Below are 21099 nucleotides of genomic sequence, written 5' to 3' on the forward strand. Positions count from 1 at the left end.
TGTAGCAAGAGCGATGTAGTTTTATTGGTCTTTAGTTAATTATGCTGAATGGGCAGCTAGAGGAACATTCTTTGTGAGCCCTGTTTTACATGGTTTCCACAGGACACGAGAACAACTCAGTTGTAAATGTGAGAAATGAAAACTGTCAATTACCACATTAAAATGTCCATGTTGGAATCAATTTAAAAACAAAGAAGGAAAAAAATAGATGTATTCCATAATTTAATCATTTGTATGCAGGAAACTAAAGGTCTATGGGTTAAAAATATTTTCTTAAAAATTAAAAAAAAAAAAGGCTAACAAAAAGATTAAGATCACAGAGTCAGGTTTTGTTTGGTTGAGAGAAGAATAACGGTCAGAGGCACTGGTTCCAGAGGGGGGAGAAAGCTGCCCCCAACTACTGACATGAGCACATCATCCTTCTTTCCTTTGGGTATCAGAGAAGAGAGCTTGCTCTGGGGGGGGGGGCATAGACATACAGACATATAACACAGGCAGAAGGTATGGCCAGATCTCCACAATCAGAAGAAAACACTCAGTAAGCTCAAGAGGAGAGAGAGTCATCCCCTATGAAGAAATTGCAATTTGAGGTCCAACTCTTCAGAGTAATCATGTAGTGACAGGGTAAGAAGTTCAATGGCGCCCTCTCTCTGTAGAGCAGGGCGCTACAATTAAATATAATGAGTGACGGGATCCAACATAATGAGGAGACAGGCATTAGGTAGATTAGATAGCATACGGCATTAGCTCAGACAGGACTCAAGTGGCACAGATGACAGATAAAGAGACAGAATATAAGATGTTTGTGACTGGAAGTGTCACAGTCCACATGTGCAATTTTTTAAGCCAACAGCAGCTCTGGCAGGTGTCTACCAAATACTGCAGGTTCCACCCTCTGATCCTACGTCAGTTTCTTTTTGATCACATCCTCTGAATGGGATATGATACAGGTATGTGAGGAGGAGAAGGAGGGCTAATTTGTGTGTTCACAGGTCGTTCGGGTTGACAATAGTAAAGTCTGAGTCCTTGCTGTGGGTGGAGCCCTCGTCTGGGCTGGAAGAGCCCGAGGTGGTGCCAGCCATCAAAGGGTCATGGAAGGTCCCAGCCGCACCCTCGGGCTCCATTCGCACCAAGCCGCGCCCTCGCCTGATCGGAGGGGTGCGCTCGGCTGTAGCCCTTCCTCCTCCTCCTCCTCCTCCTCCTCCTCCTCCTCCGTCGGCAGCCTGCAAGTCACCGTCTTGGGACACGAGGATGTAGTCGTCCCAGTTCTTACCCTCGGAGCCGAGGGAAGATGCCACCTGCACACGAGACATGTGAGGGTCGTCAATGGGACACGTCTTTGATTCTTCCCTCTTATCTTAAATTATTTATTCTGTTTAATCTAGTGCAGTCTGAGTCAGTGGTAGAACAAGGTGTATACATAAACCAAGGCTGTATAACCACTGTCTGCTGCTTGTTTGACCCTAAAGCTTAATGTATTCAAATGCAACAAAACTCAGGCTCCGGGGAACATGTGACGAAGTATTTTCATTATACAGTTGCTGTATTATGCAGCATCATTCTGGGTTTGATTCATTCCTAATGGGACAGCTTTAGAGTCACATGGCCTAATCCTGCAAAGAATAAAACTCTGGCACAAACACGGCATCATTTTTGCACACAGGGTACAATTTGTTGGCATGGAAATGATCGGATTTAAAGACACCGGATACAGGATGAAAAGATCAAACAATTACACCAAACAACTGAAAACTAATCCCGTCTGAACTGAATGTTTTAGTTAATACCAACACAGGTGCTGCCGGTGGGGATCTCTAATTCCAGCAGCCTAAAAGAGGACTGATTAATTAACCTGTTGCTCAGGTGGGGTCATTGGCTGCTGCTCCTCCTCCTCCTCTTCTTCTTTCTCATCCATGCTCACGCTCCCATCCAGATCAGAGTCCCGGCTCCGCCTGTTGCCTCCTTGCTGTTGGTGGTCACTGTGGTGATTGATGGCGCCAAGAGCAGTTTCAGCAGCTGCTGTGGAGGTGTAGTGATCGTCAGCGATGGTGATCTCCTCGTTCTCCTCGGCCTCTAGCAGGCTTTGGTTGAAGCGCAGTGCTCCCTTGAGGATGTCTTTGATCTGGCAGGATTTTGAGCAACACATCAGTGTTACGGAAACAAACAAACAGAGAAGAAGCACATGTAGAAACATATGAAGAACATTAATGTGCACTCAGCATGCATGCTCAGACTCACCTGTTTGAGTCCAGCGAGTGACACCAGGACCTCATCCTCTTTCTCCAGGTGTTCCTGGAGAATTACTTCCTGGATTTTGCCTGTGGAGACATGACAAGGAGTCACTCACTGAGCTACACAACAAGCCACATACTTCCCATATCAGCTGAATGAATTAATGCAATAAATTAGAACCACATGCAATTTATTTTATTTAAGTGTTTAAAATGGTATGCATTTTGTGGTACTATCAGAATTTCCACAATCGAGTAAAAAAAAGCATGTGCACTAATTTCTTGCTTAAAATACAATGTGCTTGACAAACATGGATAAAAACACAGAATCAGACAAACCAATTGCAAAAACGTCTATAAAAAGACAAAATAAAATGATAACAGTGGTGAAATGTTCAGAAATGAAACAATGAATAATTAGCTTTGATTTGTGCTTAGTATTTGAGCTGACTAATGTTTTAGATGCTCAAAATGAATATGGAGATTTGACCATCTGTTGCTGCTGTACTCACAGATGTGATTGTTCATCATCTTGGCACAGTATTTGCTCATGGCCTCCAGGTCGTTAATCTGACCCTGCAGGAACGATACCTGGGCTTCCAGGTCCTCCTCCTGCTGATAACACACACACACACACGAACACGCACACGCACACACGCACACACACACACACACACACACACACACACACACACACACACACACACACACACACACACACACACACACACACACACACACACACACACACACACACACACACACACACACACACACACACACACACACACACACGTCAGAAGGAGACAATATAATTGGAGGGGAATAAAAAGGAGCTTGGTAACAGAATGCAAAGGGCACCAAAAAGCCCACAAGGGAGGGATTAGGGTTGAAGTGTGAGACAAGATGAAAAAGTGAGACAAACAGAGTAAGACAGAGACAAAGGCATGTAGACAGCCAAAAAAAAAAGAAAAAAGAGAGAGGTTACAAGAACAGCAGGTCAAACATCTCACCATCTCTTTCTTGCCCATGGTCTTGCTGTGGGAACGAGAGCGAGTGATGTTGAAGAAAGACTCTTTCTTGGTGGCGGAGAGGGGTGGAGATGAAGTGCTGACATCACTTCCTCTGGAGGGGGGGAGAGGCGGGGAGGCGGTGGACTGCCCCCGCCCACCAGTGAGGCTTTCTATGCTGGGAGAGGAGCTGATGTTCCTGGAGCTTTGGCCTGAGAAAGGAAGAGAAAGAGGGAGGGGCAGAGGTCAGAAGACAAAATATTAACACAATAATAAATATGCACAACGTACAATTGAAAATCGATCTTAAGCAGTACGATACGGTTGGAAAAGCGCATAAGCTTCTGAGAATGGACGTTCATTGCTGAGCGCAGAATCAATCATTTAAACTCAGCGTCCACCTATTAGCCTTTGCAGTCCTTCACTGAAGAAAATCATGAGATGCGGTTAAAAACTTGAAAAGAGTTAGTAAGAGGTCACAAAATACTGCTGTTTAGGAAGGTCAAAAGAAGAGGCAAAATGCTATATATCTAAAGAAATGGCAACATTATTATAATATCTAATCTCTTAATTAAGGGGTAGAAAGGTACAACAAGAATATGAAATTAGAATTTAGAAATTGTTAAATTTAAAAAAAAGTATAAATTGATTTAATACATTTGCATTTAATTTATACATTAATAAACAAAAAAAGTTTAAAAAATGTATTCAATTTGTCACCTTTTAACTATGTCCTCATTCTGTCTTTACATGATGAATTAAAAACTAAATTTTAAAATGGAATAGCTAAATTAATTGAACTTTTTCAACTTAATGTAAATCAATTCACTTACTGTCTGTCTGTGTGTCTGTTTATCCATCAGACATTCTTTTGCGTCTCCTGCTTTTGCATTTTCTGGTTTGTGATCGCTTTCTTTAATTTAAAAGATGTGTAAGCAGCATGACACCTAAAAATGAAATGAGGTTACACAGACAGAGCTGTAGCAGGAGCTTTTGATTGGCCAGCTGTTTTGGGAGTCAGACCAATCAGAGCTCCTGCTGCTGCCGCTCTGTGATTGGTGGCCATTAATGTATCATTAAAATGCAAATTTAATAAATCAATTTAGAATTGCTTTTTAAATTGATTAATTTATGAATTGATTATAATTAAAAACTGCAAATAAATTAGAATTATTCCAGGCACCACAGAAAGAAGTACATTGCATATTTCTTTGCCCTTACAAACACAAGACACACAACAACAAAAATAACAGCTGCTGTCACTAAGCAACAAAGCACACACGCATAACAACCTCTTGAGCAGCCTTGCTGACAGCAGATGCCACAACACATCCATGGTGTTCATGCTGTTAGTTTAATTTCCACTGATGTGCCAAGTTGTGATCTCCCTCTGCTGGTCAACAAGTGCTATTACACTCTCTGGTAATATGTACCTAACTAGCGGCAGGAACAGATGACCAAGCAGTGAATGACAAACTTTGTGTGCAGATATTGCAATGTCAGTGACGCAAGCAAGGAAAAACGGGGGGGACACACAAGCGGTTGCCATGGTAGCAGTTACCTTGTGTGTCAGTGTGAATCTGGGCTGGGAGAGAGACCTGAGACACTCCACCTGAAACTACATCTAACAGACAGGAGAGTCAAGGCTGATGCTGCCACACCCACACAAACTAGATAATCTGTACTGGTGTTAATCTGTACATGCAGCTCATTCGCCAGTTACACAACAGCCAACAAAAATGCACAAATTAATTGTTGGTATGGTGGTCTGTGATGGAGCAAATCTGGATCTTTGTGTGCGTCCCACCGCTTACCTTTGCTGAGGTGGACAGGCATGCTCTCGGACTTAAGCAGACGGTAATGCTGAGTCTGGGAGTGGCTCTGGGTCTGTGGTGGGGCGAGGGCTGATGGAGGCTCAGCCAGCGGGTGAGCGAGGGCGGGCGCAGGCGCTGAAGCGGGGGAGGTTGACGAGGAGGAGGAAGTGGAGGAGTGAACCTCGCTGTTGATTGGCGAGACGCCGCTGGAGCCGCCGGAAATGGCTGGAGCGATGAGTTTCCTGCCGAAGCTCAGCAGGCTGCTGGAGACCTTGTTGATGTTGAGGGGGGCCGTTTTTGTACTGGAACCAGAGCTAGAAAGACAAAAGGTACGTTGAGCTGAATACGGAAAAACAAAAGGCCATCATCAAAATAATAGCTGTGGTTTTGCATGTTTTAGACCTTTATCTATAAATGGTGAATATCTTTTACTGCCAACATTTCTCCACACAACACTTTAAGTAATTAGTGTTTCCTACTTTCCAAGCAGCCAGCGGTTTCCATTTTGTTTCTGTACAGAGTGAAGCTCAACTTACAGAAAGTTTCAAACTTACATGAATAGTTTCCATCAGAGTGACCGATTCAAAATTATAAGCAGGGACCATTATTGTACAATAATAGCCTTTTCAACAAGTGACATTTGAGAGTGAAGTATAGGCTCTGCTGTCAATCTCGGATGACAAACAAAAAGCAAATACTGACACTAAAAAAAAAAAACGTACTTCATATATCAAACTGCTTGTTGTTGGCACTCTCTTAACTCTCTTGCTACTTGCAACTGAATTGCTGTGCACAATAACATCACTTTGACATAAAATATAAAGTGTTCATTGTGATGGACTGCCAATCTCGTCAAAATTTCAAGTCTCTAATTTGATTTTCAAACAGCAGTGAATTAAATTATGGAAGCCAATTAAAAACTGGGTCATAACACCTAAGTAACTTAAGGATGGTGTTCTCTTTATTGACAAGGAAACTGAGTGACATGCCTGGGAGACAGTCAGGAAATGAGGAACAGGACCTCATACAAACAAACAAGCTTAAGGCGGATTCATCAGGCTTCAACACACTTAAACCAATGCTACATGAGAACTATTATAGAGATTTTAATATATAAAATAAAATATTCCTATTTACGGGTTTTCTATGTCCACTTCAGTACTTTTTTAATGTAAAAAGTGAAATGAAATCTGTTGTAACTGCTGTGAATTCAAGCAAACCTAAAAGGGTGACATTTGAGAAGAATAGTTGTGTGTATGTTTTACCGTGTCTTGTTCATCAGGTCAGCCCCCCTTGTTTTGTAGTAATCCAGGTTCTGCTGGAACTGGTAGTTGACAGGTCGTGGATTGTTCTACAAAAGGAGGAACAGAATAAATAAGTTTTGTGTTAGCACATGTACAAGTCAGGAAAAAATCTTTCTGGTGTGCGTGATAAACATAAGACATGTCATGTGCATGCAAGTAAACAGCAAGTTTCTGAGTCAATACATATGAGCAACCAGCCTCTTTCCCGGCCCCCCCGTTATTAGGGATGATGCCCCCTCCAGGTGTAACGGTGATGTGGACGTGGTGTGACATGGTCATTCACTTGGGGGAAACACTGTCATGTTGGATTAGCACCTTACTGGATTCTCATCCCAGGAGAGTATTGGACAGGAGTATGGTGAGTTGTGTTAGAGTGAATGGGTCAGTGAGTTTGCAGGAGGAACAGAAGATGGTTTAAACCGGGATATCGAGGCGTTTGCTAAGGTCACAGAAGCTGTATTGTCAGGTCAAATGTACCTTTCATCAAAAGGTAAGGGAAGAATGTGATCTTTCTGTGTGTGAGGAGAAGAGAGAGTGACAAGGCCTCTGATTTAGTGTGTGACGGGGAAAATAGTCTGATATGGCAAAAGATTACAACTGAGGTAGGAGAAGTTCTCAAGCTGTCAACACCTAGTCTTGTTTTCACGCTCGCTGTCTTGCAGTCACAACGGTCTAACATTACAAATAATAATTACATCACTGGTATAGGAAGCAGCTACTATAATTAAGCAATGACATTTTTAGGAACTGCAGTGTTTTCATGTTCAGAATCGGGGCGATTTTTCCTTTTAACACTGCAATCAAGTTCATGATTGAGGTCTACTAAAAAAAGAATAACTGCGCAAAAACACAGTACAAAACAAGCAGGAGAAATCAAAAATGCAATTTATGCACCTATAACACAGCTGTATTAGATGTGAGGACTTTAAAAACAAAGCCACATATATGTATATGCATTTTTTGCAATTTGGGGCAAAGAATAATCTGTCTACCTATCTTGATCCAGCCCTACAGTATGTAAACCTCAAGTCGAAAGAAATCTTATTCTTATTATTCCTTAGTTTGTACCACGTTTATTTTTTTTTATTTGTGCTCAAATCAAGGTTGGTACTGAATAAACTCCAGGCCATATTGTATATTCTGGGGATCTCAACATTTTTGTTACACTACTCTACAATACACTGCAGCTGAACTGACCTTTTGTAGTGCAGATAATGACACAGAGCAATGTTCTTCAACAAGAGAGTAAATGGATTTACTTTTTGAGGACTGGATGACAAATGGGGCTAAATGAACTGTCTGGTTCCCTCTGGATATATACCAAATGTACTGTCACCCAAATGTACCGTTGGGAGGTCATGTTTTAGGTAGCTGTGTTTTCCTAGCGAGCTGTAATGTGAGGTTTCGAAGTCCTCTTGCAGAATTTGTTACTTCCCCTTTTCTGGTGTGTTTCGTATTTGAAAGGCGTAAAACAAATAGTATTTGTGGTCTGTGACTTTGCCAACTCTGACCTCTAACACTATTTATGTTGCAGGTTTTAACAAGATTAAAAAAGCTTAAGTTATGCGTTGCATATAGTATGTACATGTCTTATCATTACATGGAAATGTTGAATATATATATATATATATATATATATATATATATCTGTGCAACTTCCTCTTTCTTATTAACTGCTTCATTGACTGCACCTGTGCTTCATGTGTTTATACTGTAAGTGCCTTAAAATCACTAATAAGCAACCACTGAAGTGTGAGGAACTGAAACATTCGCTGCCTATTTTAACTTTTTTTGTTACACCTAAGCATTTTCTCACAGTGCCGTGACACTTTTTTTTGTTTACGCTACATGATTGTTGTTTGAGGATTTTAGCCCACTGTTTTGTGTTTCACTTCTGCAAATGTTCTCCTTCCTCTGCAGAAAACAAGGCAGATTATTTTGTTAGCACAGTATCTCCTGTGGTGAATGACAGTAAAACGTAGTCACCATGAATTCAATCTCCAGGAAAACTTTCTCCCCTCCCCATTGTCATTTTATGTGTAATACTTCTCCCTTTCTCTTCTCCATTTTAACTTGTGACCGGGCAGGCATAATGAAAGTGTTTAATATACCACACTGGAACTTGAAGAGAAACTGAAGAGTAACACAAACACTTACTGTTGATGTTGCAAACACACTCAATACGTATAATAATTTTTCAATCAATTGGTTGGACTGTGGTTGTTTGCTTACTTTGGGATCTCGGAGGAAAAGAGCCTTTTGCAGCAGAGAGTTGATGTCTCCTAATGGAGGGTAGTGCATTAGAAGGCCCAGGCAGGTCTGGAAGTTACTAGCAATGACTGAAACAGACAGAACAAACAAATTCAGTATTAGAGATGCTGTGCACTGATTAGAAATCTAACCTCAGAATCCATTCAAATACAGTATGTTACATTTGCACTGTGTAAAACTGTGACAAATTTCAGAATTAGCCATCATCCCCGGGTTTGTTTAAAAAAAAAAAATTATCTGAAAGCACTCTGTGTTTTGTTTAAACACATTAAATGGACACATGTTGTTTAGGATTAAACCCGAGACCTTCCCATTATGGGACAGTCCTCCCACTCAAACACTAAGCTGCCTAATCAACTCATGTATTAGAGAATGCTCTCTGACTTCCTAAAACATGATTGCATGTGCTTTTACAAATAGTTTCAAATGGGAAAAAATAAATCACACTCCCCTGCCACATCATGAAACTTTGCAGACACTGAGCTATTGGTACCCACAGCTGCATCACACTTGATCTAGCAAACATGTTCCCATCAATTCTTGCATTTCTTCTACCTGCATGCTTCAGAGTACCCTTCAGAAAGGCACCTCTCTAAAGAACAGCTTCCTCTTTGTTCCATGGACACTTGGCAGCAACAGTACTACAGAGCTACTGATCAACAATATCTTTGTACTTTGTGTTCAGTGTTTGCAACTTAAACCTTTGTATTGAAGTTTTTCCATCAAAAGTATGCTTGGACATGAAAATGTGCAAACTGACAGAACAGTCTTCTGAAATGCTGTATTTGTGTGCATTTGGTTCCCTGGCATCTGTCCTATAGCAGCAGGGATTCTTACTGAAAGACACTTGAGCAGGGACGAGGTTTGCCATCATTAGAGCTTAAACCCCCATCCTGCCTGTATGTATGGCAGCAAATATCTACTGTATTCTATTTAAAGCAATATGACTCCATCTAATTAAATGAGGTGGAGTAAATCACATTCTTCCAGTTAAGTGTTTCTCATGAAATGACATGCTACAAAGACAACACATCGCATTATTGGATTATTTCAGTAATAAATGGAGTGTACGAGCGTCTCGGATGTAGAGCAGCATGGCCACAAAGATGTAGTCCACCAGGTCCAAAGTGATGCTGTCTGCAAACAGGGCGTCCCACACAACCAGCAGATCCTGGAGTGGAAACTCACGGCCGAACAGCAGACGTACCCACCGGCTGCAGGACAGACAGAAAGACAGGGTAACTGTATATATGAACAGCTGAGGGTGAAGAAATGTATTAGACACACTGAACTGAAGGTGTAAATACTGACATGCCGTAGATTTGCGGGGCAATCTCCAGCCGGTTGAGGTGCATGTGCAGTTCAACGTCATGCTTCTTCACCAGCTGGTCCTGGATCCGGTTGACTTTGGTCACTATGGCAACGGATGGCCCCGAGTCCTGGGGCCGAGCGAACGGGATGCTGGTCAGCATCTCTTCCTTACCCTGGAGCAGTAGATCATTACATAATTAGCATAATATTCTATAAACATGAATGAGTAGAGTCTCTGTAAACCTAGTACCACTTTTGATACTATTTATGGTCAGATATGTTTCGAAATAGCCATTCAGTATACTTAGATTCTGTAATTAACTCACTGTCTAGTAGTTTAGATTGTTGGTGGCAGAGTCTGCCATCGCCATGCTGGATTCAAATTGTCCTATTCGCATTAGGGATTCACAGGAAATTAATGTTTATTTTTGCTTTCCTACAGCCAAATCTAAGTTGTGTTAAGTTACTGCCAATGTAAACCCAAAATGTCCTACTGCTGCTAGTTCAAATTAAAAGAATCCAACTGGAAAAGCATGAGATGGCTTTTCACGGAAGTCACGGAAAACAAGCAATTTCACAATGTAAAACAACCCATTGGTCATTTTTGACCACTTTTTAATTAAAACAAGTTTTTGTTTGTTTGGCTGCACTATAAATGGATACACAAGTTGTTCTTTTGTTGTATTTCTGACAAAGTAGTAGGAGTGTTGGCTGTAGTATTACAGCTCACTTGCCGTTACCCTGGTAACCACGGGTGTCATCAAATCAACTAGGATTGAAATCTTAAGGATTAAAAAGTGTTAATAGCCTTACGTCAGCATACAAAGTCTAACATCATGTCTTCTGTGCAGTCATTATAGCGCAATCAGCCCATATTGTGTTACAATGCACAATCAATTATTGTAATTACAATGTCAAAAGCGGTTCTTCAGATCAAACTGACCTTCCTCACTTCCCTCTCAAAGCTGGAGAACCATGGCTCTGCTGTGTCCATCAGTTGCGAGAACATGGCACTATAGACAGAAGTGTGCGTTTGTGACAGAGATAAATAATGAGAAACAAAGAGGGGACATATTGTGAGATGGAAACAGACAAGTCAACCAATTCTATTTATTTGAAAAGTAATTATATTTCTGGTATCATTCGTCTGATATTAGGAGTGTACTCACTAGGCGTCGTGCTCAAGGTACACTGGGTTCAACAGACACTTCATCTCCTCACTGTGGATAAAGAAGGATGCGTAAAAGTGACCTTTGTCCAAGTAAATTAAGAAACTTTTTGTCTTCTGACTAGAGTACGAGCAGGTCTATAGCTGTTCATGGCAACTAAAGGGTGAAAGATTCAGTTTCACAGTTTTCAATGAGGAACTGACCTGGGGCTGGCCGTCTCGCTGGCATGCTGAAAGGCTTGATGGTCACAGTGCAGCACAAACACTATGGGGGCCAGCAACTCGTGCATCCCCTACAGACAGAAGAAGAAAAGACAGAGGTAGCGGGAGTGTAAGACGTTAAGAGGGCAGGGGAGAGAGAAATTATGGTTCATTTGTAGTCAGTCTTTCTTTAATAGTGATGCACGAGGTTTCTAATCGGTGATGACAGGTTTAATTTAGATATTGTTAGCCACTGCCCGGCCATGTGTCACTTCCAGTTTGTGAAAAAGATGCTGCACTGGCCGTGTATTCATCCGCTGGCACCTGTTACAGACACTGATAATGATTAGGTTACAAAGGCATTTTGTTCTTTTGTCTGAGCTCACTGGGCGCTGAGAAGCCCACACACGCACACAAACGCACACATATGCCTTGATTATCGACACTATGGCTCAGGAAGATAACCCACAACCCCTAACAACTTCTGCTTTTAAGCAGAATGAGCTGTTGACAAGGTGTCAATCGTACCTGTTTATACAATAACTGCTCATTTTCTCTGGCATAACAAAAGAGAATGTCCGTCAGCTTGGTCCTCACATCGTCGTCCTGGAAGTAACGAATTTCAGGAAACCTTAAGCAAATAGAAAGAGAAAAAGAAATAAAGTTGGGGTTTTACTTCATGTAGACAGCAGAAAGATTTCAGGCATAAAGGCATAAAAAACAAATAAATAAACAGAATGACAGTGGTACTAACGTTCTTAACACGTCCTGTTTGATCATCCCCTTCAGCTCTTTATCTTGGAAGAACTTGTTCCACAGGCTCTGGACAGGAGAGGAAATAATAAGACAAATGCATATAAACATTACTCATGGGAGACTGGTGGGTTAGAGGGGTCACTGTGACACTACAATAATTCGAAATAGTGACCATTCCATAATTGACTGGAAAACTGAATGAATTTTAAAAACTTTTCAAAAGCAGTAACTTACCCAACTTCATTTTACAGTTATGATATGCTAATTACAGAAGTGACCAGCCACTTTGGTGTAATTCAGCAGCCTTTTGTGTATCGAAAATATCTCGGTAACCCTTAATTTTACAACAATTTCCTTGGAAGTTTCCTCGAAATAAGTATGTCTCTCTTTTCCCTATAATTAGTAGTTACTTAAAACAGAACTGTTCCATTTAAACCCAAGTAAATACTGATTCATTATTAGACACTTTATTCTTCATAGACATTGAACTGTATCCTTTTCTGCAGACAGATTTTTACATTTTTCATGTTCAGCTAACCTGCTGTGCACTGACTAAAAGACTTACACTAGCAATTAATTTGAATTAATTAACCGGAGGTGTACACACTGAGCACTGTCTCTATTTTTCTCTATAATTAGTACCAAATTACAGAGTCCTTTCCAGGAAACAACCAAGGAAAATGTTGTCCCTAGATTGTCAATAACAGCTTTTGATACCTCTCTGTTAAGAGTGTGACTTTCTGAGTGCATGTCATCACACAATCAGAAATCAAATATCTTTAAACATTTTATTGCCTAACGCAACACCAATTTAATGGATTTATAATTACTTAAAAAACCTGGTAATGAATCAAAAGCAACTGACTAACAGAGAGTAGGACACGATACACAGCGACACTCACTCACTCACTCACTCACCCCTTCATCCTGGGACAGCGGGTTGTTAACCACCAGGTCCTGCTGGCCTTTAGCCTTGCGTGGGTTAGTGATGTGCTGTGACAAAAAAAACCCCAAACACATCGATGTCAATAACAGATCAGTTCATTCCTAAAAGGGTGCACTGCTAAAAATGCATAACCATTGTGACTTTGACCTTGTGTTTAACATTTAGCAGGATATACTGGTTATAAGTTCTATTTTGTTTTAAATATCAGTGGTAGTTCAAACAACAATTAATAATTAATACATTCTGACCTACCATATCAAGAAAAATGATTGAGGAGATTATTTAATAAGTCATAATGCTCCACAAACTGCCGCAGAAACACAAAAATCTTCTGCAACTCTGAGTGACCATTTTCTCATCATGCTGAGGGAAGCGGCCACATGGCGGTGCTCTCACCGTCTCTTTGATCTTCTCATACTGGCCCCGGAGCTCCTTGGTCTTGTTGATCCACTGACCCTTGTCTTCTGGAAGAGCCTCCAGGTACAACTACAGACAGCCAGTGAACAGGTTAGTGCTTGCTGCCTCAACAAGAATTTACATAAACGGGCAGAAAATTTACACTTTCAAACTCCAGACTGCTGTTTCCACCAAAGGCTGTTTGTAAGCTGCCAGAACTGCAGTCTTTTCTGTGGCAGGGAAATTGCCAAAGCCACTTTAAACAAACCTGATAGGACTGGTTTGATCCATTTGGCACTCACCTTCCAGCATACACTCCGAAAGCGGCTGCTCCTCAGTCGACCGTTGATGCCTGCCTGCCGGATCCTGGCCAGGTAATTACTGTTGAGGAACAAGTCGTCCCATTCTTTCCTGTGCAGGGGAGGGGAGGCAGAGGACGAGGAGATTTATGAGCTTCTCAACCCAAATTGGGCACGGTATTCCATCTAATGTGTCATCCAGCAGTAAACCAGGAGGCTGGAGCGGTGAGTTGGGCCAAGAGTTTATGGCACAACCACACAAGGAAAAAAACTCACCTGTATGAGAGGAAGGTTGACTGAGGCTGTGAGTAAGTGCTGCTGTCAAGAGATCCTCCTGTTAAAACAGACACAGACAACCACAAGGGGGAGATCTAAACAACCAGTGCTAAGCAGTGAAACTAGAAATCAATTATTTTTAAAGCTTCTGAACACAGGATCATAAACAAAAACATAACCTTTGACGACTACCATAATAAGGAACTGGCCTATTTAGTGCTTCCAAATGACCCATCAGTTATTTTTGGGGCTTCTTTTTCAAGATGTGTAATGGAGCAAAAAGAGCCAGAAGCAGGGAAAGTGACAACAGAGAGTAAAGCATCATACTCCTCCTTGTCTTTATTGCCGGTAATACGTCTAATTTGGCCTGCAGGTGAACATGCATTCAAGTCGGAGAGCTGTCTATCAACATTAGTTACAGGAGTAGATCATTCCACTGGGACATTCAGCATGAATATTCATCAGTTCCACAACATGCCAGCCCCCAACATTTTCTCTCTCTCACCCACGTAAACATAAAAAACACAAAAACACCCTCAGCCCGGGGGTGTAGCCAGCCACGTCTGTGACTCACCCTTCACAGTGAGCTCCGAATATCATTTTTATTATCTCTAGCTATCTAGAACTTTAAGTTATTATGACTCTCTCTTCTGCTCGTCTACTGGTCAGAGCCATCACTCCTCTGAGTGTAAGTGTAGGTTTAATACTCGAATATAAATCTGAGGAAGGGGCTACTGACAGGCCTGCCAGTAAAAATACCTAGAGACTGGTTCTCTAAAATGTAAACAAAAATGCATCAAGGACCAAATTAAGAACTGTCCCAACACAACAGAAGCACCAGTATATTGTGGCACTTAATGTCTCCACCACAGTTTGCACATGAGTTTTTAAATCCCAGTGGTGAGAGTAAGACATACTGCTGCGGTTCTTGTTGAAATTATTAAGCGGGTCAAAGCCCGTCTCCTGCTGCTCGTCTGTCTGGAGCGGGTGGCGGGTCTCGAAATTGGGGTGCTGCATGGCCGCGACCCAGCCTGACCTGGACAAAGTAAGGGAGGAGTTGAGAGAGAAAGCAGGGAAAAAAAGGGAAGAAAGTAGAATTTAAATCACAGTTTAGCGCAACATACCAGCTAGGAGATTAGCTAGAGATGACCAAAACTACAAACCAAAAGTTGGGTAGCTTACATCATGTTATGCATGACCTTTAAACTCAGAAAACAATCCAAAAACTCTAAATGATAAAGAACAATACCCCGCCTTGAAACTAACAAACATCTACTGATAGGGAGACTGACCTTCGATCAGAGCTTGTGCTGACAGGCATCTGCTCTGCCTCTTGAGCAGGAGTGACCCTGACCTCTGACCTCTTTATGCAGGTTTGCATGCAAAATCTATCTTCTGCAATCACAGACAGTCCCCTTGCTACAAACATTAAACACCCTAGAGCGCTTTTATCTCAGGACTTACTGGCACAGTCTTGTGATCCTCCTCAGCCAAGACTCAGAAGAAAAAGATTACTCTGCAAGAAGAAGAAGGAACAATAAAGAAACTGAACATAGGGAAATAAACAACATGGTGTTGGTGTTATAGAAAGGCACGTGTATAGTTGATAAAAATACAGAAAATTAGGCAGCAGAAAAAGAAAACTAATAAAACTAATGTCATGTACTAAATACCCACTGCTATTATGTGACTTGATGCCTTTAAACACAATACAGCTCTACATCTCATTCACCATGTATACCACTATGTATGAAAATCGAACAGGGATATATAATGTAGACATGACATATTCATAAATAGCTATCACTGAATATAGCTGATAACTTTGTGGTTCTTTGCTTTGTGATGATCATAAACACAAGTTGCTCTTTATTCACCTTGTGCGTTTAACACAACTTTGCTGCATAAAATAAAACAGTGACACTGATTACAGTCAGTGAAGAATGGCTTAAATTAACAAGAAGCACTTGAGCTGCATGATGGCCCGCCACGCTCACTGTGATATATTAAACATAAGAAGTAATGCTAATGAGGTCATTAAGTAGGCAAATGAATGCATTAATTAAATATTTTGATGTCAACAGACGGCCTTCACATAACACACAGACAGTATTAACTGTGTCTCTGAAGTTATTAAGGAATTATTACAGTTTCGAGAATATTTGTTGTTCATAAAATGAAAACGTGTGCAGCCAGCACAGAGCTTCAAAATGTAATAAAATCATCTTCTGCAGGGGGAAGCTGAGATGTGTTATATTGGTTGTATATATAGGTCTCAAAGAATATGTGTCGACACAGAGATAGTGTCAATGCTATGCTGTGTAAGCTGTGTCTATACTACAACTACTAAAAACTCAACTGAAATCTGACAAATCTACTGTTACAAGACAGAATGAACAAACACATGGGTAAAAGATATTACAAAAATATTCTTATTAATATTTATTAGAACTGCCATGACCAGTCCATTAGTCCCTTATTTGATCAAAGCAAGAATGTATCGGCAAACATATTGAAATGCAAAAAACGCAAAATGCCAGGATTTGAAGCTTTTCTTTGTCTGTGTATTGTGAGAGTATGTGACAATTTATAATGATTTTAGCTCGCAATTGTCCAGTTGAGCAGCAGACCAAAAAAATCTATATTGTAATCAATGTTGATAGTTTGAAGGTCTTTTTGTTATTAGTGAAAAAATGGTGCACCAACTACAAATAAAAATGTTGAAAAAAAAAAAACACAACAAAGAAATTACCAGAAAAACATCCTCACCAGGTAAACCCTGAGCCAACGCTTCTCTGCCAACCATCACAGTTGTGAGAAAAGTTTCACTTTCTCTGAGAGACAACACAATCTAGGTTAAACAATTCTGCCTCCGTTCTTTATCCGGCTTGGGATTATTCCACGTTTATGAATATGGTTAGCCTAATACACAGGCCTACAGAATAGCACGCTTCCACAGAGCATTATGTTTTCTTTCGCTTTATTAATTGTGGAAATAACACAACAAAGGCATCTCTTAAACCCATTAACCATGTGAATGGAACACCGCTTGATAAATCAGCTCCACACGCCATCAAAATAGAAATAATTTTATATGCATAATGTATGTGCCTGTTTTCTTAGGAAACATCTGTTCTCCTCAAAGACTAATGCTCTCCTTAAGTCTGAGGGGTTTTTCTCCCTTCCCTCATAAAAAAGGACATTATTCCATTGAATAATCTAATCCACAACTATAGAAAAAGTGTCGTGAAAAGGTATCTCCAATAATAGCCTGTATTTTTAAAAGATTGGCATGGAAGATGTATCAAACTCTCCTGAGCAACTACAAATATAACAGCAGTCACTTTGCACAGAATATTATTTCATATCATCACAGTCTCACTAAAACTTGCATTGTACAATGTGTCAAAAGATATTCAAAACATTTTTCCCCACAGACCTGCAAGCCCATCCAGCGCTTTGTCCCTTCTTTCCAAAAATAAAAAGTCATTCTAAACTCTCTAAAGAGGCCTTTACAGATGTCTCATTGTGACTTGTGCTTTGAGGAGGCATGTCCTGTGTGTGTAAGCCCTTTTGAGTGAATGAAAGATGATACAGGTAAAAGACTCGAGGCCTCGCTGTGTTAGCACAATCTTGCCTGAAGCGAGTCTTCTCTTAGCCTTCTGCTGCCTTCATTACTTCCTCCCAGAGTTGAACGTAAAACAACATTCCAACTTTAACACATAATAATCAAGGCAAATTAGCTTCTGCATAATTCAATCCACAGCACCTGGAGACACCTCAATAATTCAAAACACGAATCTTTCATGAAATAATCAAATCAATACATAATGAAATGCATAAATAAATCAACAGACAAATAACAGTGCGTCCATCTGTTCTGAGGTAGAAGATCTGTTTGTGGGACTTACAACAACAGGCTGTGAAGGTAAATCCAAATTGCAGCCATTACATTGTCTTCTTACATATGTTAAGTTCTTGCAACCATTTCTTATTTAAAGTTTTCACCTCAAGCTGGATTTCAAAAGAAGCAATGCAGATGTTTTGGACTTTGTGTAAAGCACACTGGAAGCATACCAAGTACAAGTCAGACAGCCTCGCTGTGAACCTCTTCCTGTAATAATCCTCATTGTGTGCACCAAAACCAACATTTCACTTCCCTGTTCCCTTTACTTTACCGCACACTCAATCTGAAAGGGGCCATAATTATCACTGCTTTTGAGCCTAAAACGTTCCTTTTCTTTGTTTTCCCTCTTGATCAAAGCCAGGCACACAGCTTCACATTCTTTAGGGTCATGAGAATATCTCAAAGCCACAGATAAGCTGAAAAGAAAGTTGTGGGGGGGGGGGGACAGCCAAGTTGACACATTCAAATTCACTTCAGCTCTTCTTCAAATTGCAGAGGCAGGTTTTGTTCACGGATTGGCCAGACAACCACATGTTAAAGGATCCCACGCTCGAGTTGAGCAGACATGAAAAAACACAAAGAAAAGCTTCAGCCGGCCGCAAGCTCATTGGCCTAAAGTCTCAAAGGCTAAACTATTCTGAAACTAAACCCGGATTAAATTGTATGAAATGTTTTTGCTGAAGTGCCTACAGAATTTCCTTTAGAGACATCTGACTGAATAACTGAAGCTCTTGTGAACTGAACAGTCTGCAGCATTGTTTTCAGCTCTGGAAAACTAGTAACATTAGTCATTTGCTGAACCAGTCCACTAGTACTTTATTTCAGCTGGTTGTCAGAGCAAACTAATGTCAAATATATTCAGAAAAAGAATCAGTACAGGGGGCTCTTTAGAGGATGAATATTCAAAAAGGATACTGGAAATGGCAATGAGAGGAGCTGTCACTGGCAGCAACAGTCGGAGCGGCAGATTGCTGTTTAGTCAAAGTGAAACACCCCAGCTAAACAAACTCACATGCCTCTACTTCAGCACGCAGCAAGAGCCCAGGAGCCTTCACAGTCACATGCTCTGCAAGAGGCTGAGAACATGCTTGGGACCTTAACCTTGGCAAAATACCGTGAATTTTCTGGGTCTTGACTGATTCAATTGCCACATACATGACGAGAGATTAAATCTGACAGATATCTGTCTGTATGCAAGAACTGGAGCAGCGGTTCTAGAGCCCCACCAGGAGTCACAAGATAAAACTAAAGGGGTTATTGTGAGATGATCAACAGGACAGGAAAGCTTAAAAAAAATATTTCTTTCAGACTTTAATCTTATCTTTTTTTCTTGAGAATTACTGGAGGATCTTTACCTCTTTTGGGCCTCTAAAAAGTACAAAACAAAAATAGTATAACTGCTTAAATTGCTTTATTAACCCACAAGCCAAACATATTGCAAACCACAGCACCTACAGTGAAAGATGAACAAGACAGAGATTTAAATAACATTCAGGAACAGACTTTGCAGGTCAGCAAGTATCACACATTTCCCCTCCACTGACCTACAACCTATTTCCTCTCAATATTCGTGTCAGTGCAGACGTGCAGTAAAGACCAACTATGGTCTCTCCTTTCGAGAGTTGAAAGGGTATAACACCACAGCACTTGATATTTGTCCCAAGGCTTTTTTTTCTCTAATCCGCAATAGCCCGCAGACTGTACTCTCCCTGCACACATTTTTGCACTGACCTGGTTATTGGAAGTGTGGAGAGGTGTGTGAAACCGCATTAAACCGTGCAGACAGACAGACAGACAGACAGACAGGCGGTGGTAGCTGTTACCAGACCTCTGCACTGCCCATCACTAAATCGGTCAGGCAAAGGTTGGCCAGCCCGGGTGAAAAGGTTGAAGGCTTGCAAACTTGTCATAAAGAGGAACTGTTTTTCTACCCTTTCTGACATCATAATTCATAGCCAGCACTATTTATGTGGGTATAATTTGAGGTTACATGAACCTAGTGCCCGTCTTGAATGCACCACGGGTGATGACAGCCAACGGGATTATCGATGCAGAGCAAATCGCCAAACAACAGCTAAGCTAGCGTGTGTCCCGTGTCGGCTAACAATGCTACATGAAGGCTAAACGTCCTAAATACACGTACAATGACACGCTGTGTTAGTCAGCGAGGACTGAATATAACATTAACTACAGATGACAGGAAGCAGGTAAGCTAATGTGACGTTAGCCTGGCTGTTAGCAAGTTGCAACCGAGCTGAAACACGGGCCTGTCCCCACTTCCGACACAGCTGCTGCAAGCCACGAGACAAACTCCTAACACAAACACACACACTCACACACTAGTATAAGTGTAAGCAGTGCTACAAAGTCATTCATAGCCCACTGTGGGCTCTCAGATACCTGTTCAGATCACGCAGGACTCCTCATTCTGCTGTGTCCGACTGTCTGCTGATTTGTAAACAGTAGCGGGTCAGGCGGATGTGCTGAAGACCAGCTGACTGATCATGTGACCAAGGAGCTGGTCATGTATGAAAGGTGGAATACTTAAAGTCAGTGTAAAGCAATGATAAATATGATGATATGATGAGTTCCTCACACCAACGAAAAAAGGTGTTATTAACCACCATGCTAAATTTGAATGATAAAAAAAAATTGTCATGTATATGAAATTAAGTTACAAAGATGGAGGGAAAAATTAGCATTATCTATTGAAATCCTGACACTAAACTGAATTGCCGGCTTCAATTGGTATGAAAAAGCAGCTGAAAGTGTATGAATTATGGCTGGGAGTAATTTCACACATTATTTCACAGTGTTTGTGTAGGAACCTTTTTAATACACAAATCTAACATCCAATTTTCTTCAGTGGATTTGTAAACAAAAAATATACTTGAAAAATATACTATATTTCACCCTTTTTTCCTGTTCTTTTTTATGAATAAATTAATAGAAAAATAGCAAATGCTCAATTCAGTAATACAGGTGTTTAAATAACAATCTGTTTGTGATATTCCCACATCAGTGCCCTGGAAATAAATACCTGTGGTAGGAGGCCTCTCCCATGCTGCATGAAATTCCATCCCTCCCTGGTTGAGGTATGTGCTACATTTTAACACTGTCACTTTGTCTATGTAAACATCACATTAAGTCTGTAAATATATTCCAAAGTGACTCGAAACTACTATTCGAAACTCCTACCACGTGTGTGT

General features: G+C 40.9%; 1 protein-coding gene and 1 long non-coding RNA gene across 6 annotated transcripts in view; one reads left to right on the forward strand and one right to left on the reverse strand.

The window, feature by feature from the left end:
* tbc1d5 (TBC1 domain family, member 5) lies at window positions 1–20405 on the reverse strand. Of its 5 annotated transcripts, XM_051391646.1 has the most exons (23): window positions 20291–20405; window positions 15448–15499; window positions 14901–15019; window positions 13984–14041; window positions 13711–13819; window positions 13409–13498; window positions 12985–13059; window positions 12065–12132; window positions 11839–11941; window positions 11314–11402; window positions 11111–11161; window positions 10885–10954; window positions 9942–10114; window positions 9702–9844; window positions 8592–8698; window positions 6321–6406; window positions 5056–5369; window positions 4803–4865; window positions 3245–3453; window positions 2744–2846; window positions 2239–2318; window positions 1853–2122; window positions 1–1298 (listed from the first exon to the last, which is right to left on the reverse strand). In XM_051391646.1, exons 3-23 carry the CDS (start codon window positions 14998–15000, stop codon window positions 987–989), a joined length of 2673 nt encoding a protein of 890 aa, XP_051247606.1. In that variant the 5' UTR covers window positions 15001–15019; window positions 15448–15499; window positions 20291–20405; the 3' UTR covers window positions 1–986. The 5 variants fall into 5 exon arrangements, with proteins under 5 accessions (XP_051247606.1, XP_051247604.1, XP_051247603.1 ...); XM_051391644.1 differs by lacking the exons at window positions 15448–15499; window positions 20291–20405 and adding an exon at window positions 15276–15426 and having other exon boundaries at window positions 2744–2843; XM_051391643.1 differs by lacking the exons at window positions 15448–15499; window positions 20291–20405 and adding an exon at window positions 15276–15425.
* Window positions 19917–21099, forward strand: part of LOC127358504 (uncharacterized) — a 5504-nt gene continuing 4321 nt past the window's right edge. The window contains exons 1-2 of the long non-coding RNA XR_007882438.1: window positions 19917–20097; window positions 20913–20985. This is a non-coding gene — a long non-coding RNA (uncharacterized LOC127358504). The remainder of the gene's footprint in view (window positions 20098–20912; window positions 20986–21099) is intronic.

This window comes from Dicentrarchus labrax, unplaced genomic scaffold (assembly GCF_905237075.1).
Source record: "Dicentrarchus labrax unplaced genomic scaffold, dlabrax2021, whole genome shotgun sequence".
Taxonomy (NCBI): Eukaryota; Metazoa; Chordata; class Actinopteri; family Moronidae; genus Dicentrarchus; species Dicentrarchus labrax.

Excerpts from the sequence above, each read along its gene's own strand:
- tbc1d5 (XM_051391643.1), bottom strand. The coding sequence starts at position 15,412 with ATGTTTGTAGCAAGGGGACTGTCTGTGATTGCAGAAGATAGATTTTGC. Across the intron at positions 9,845-9,941 it reads GCCCCGCAAATCTACGGCAT|CCGGTGGGTACGTCTGCTGT; the intron begins GTCAGTATTTAC and ends TCTGTCCTGCAG. Across the intron at positions 2,847-3,244 it reads CCATGGGCAAGAAAGAGATG|CAGGAGGAGGACCTGGAAGC; the intron begins GTGAGATGTTTG and ends GTGTGTTATCAG.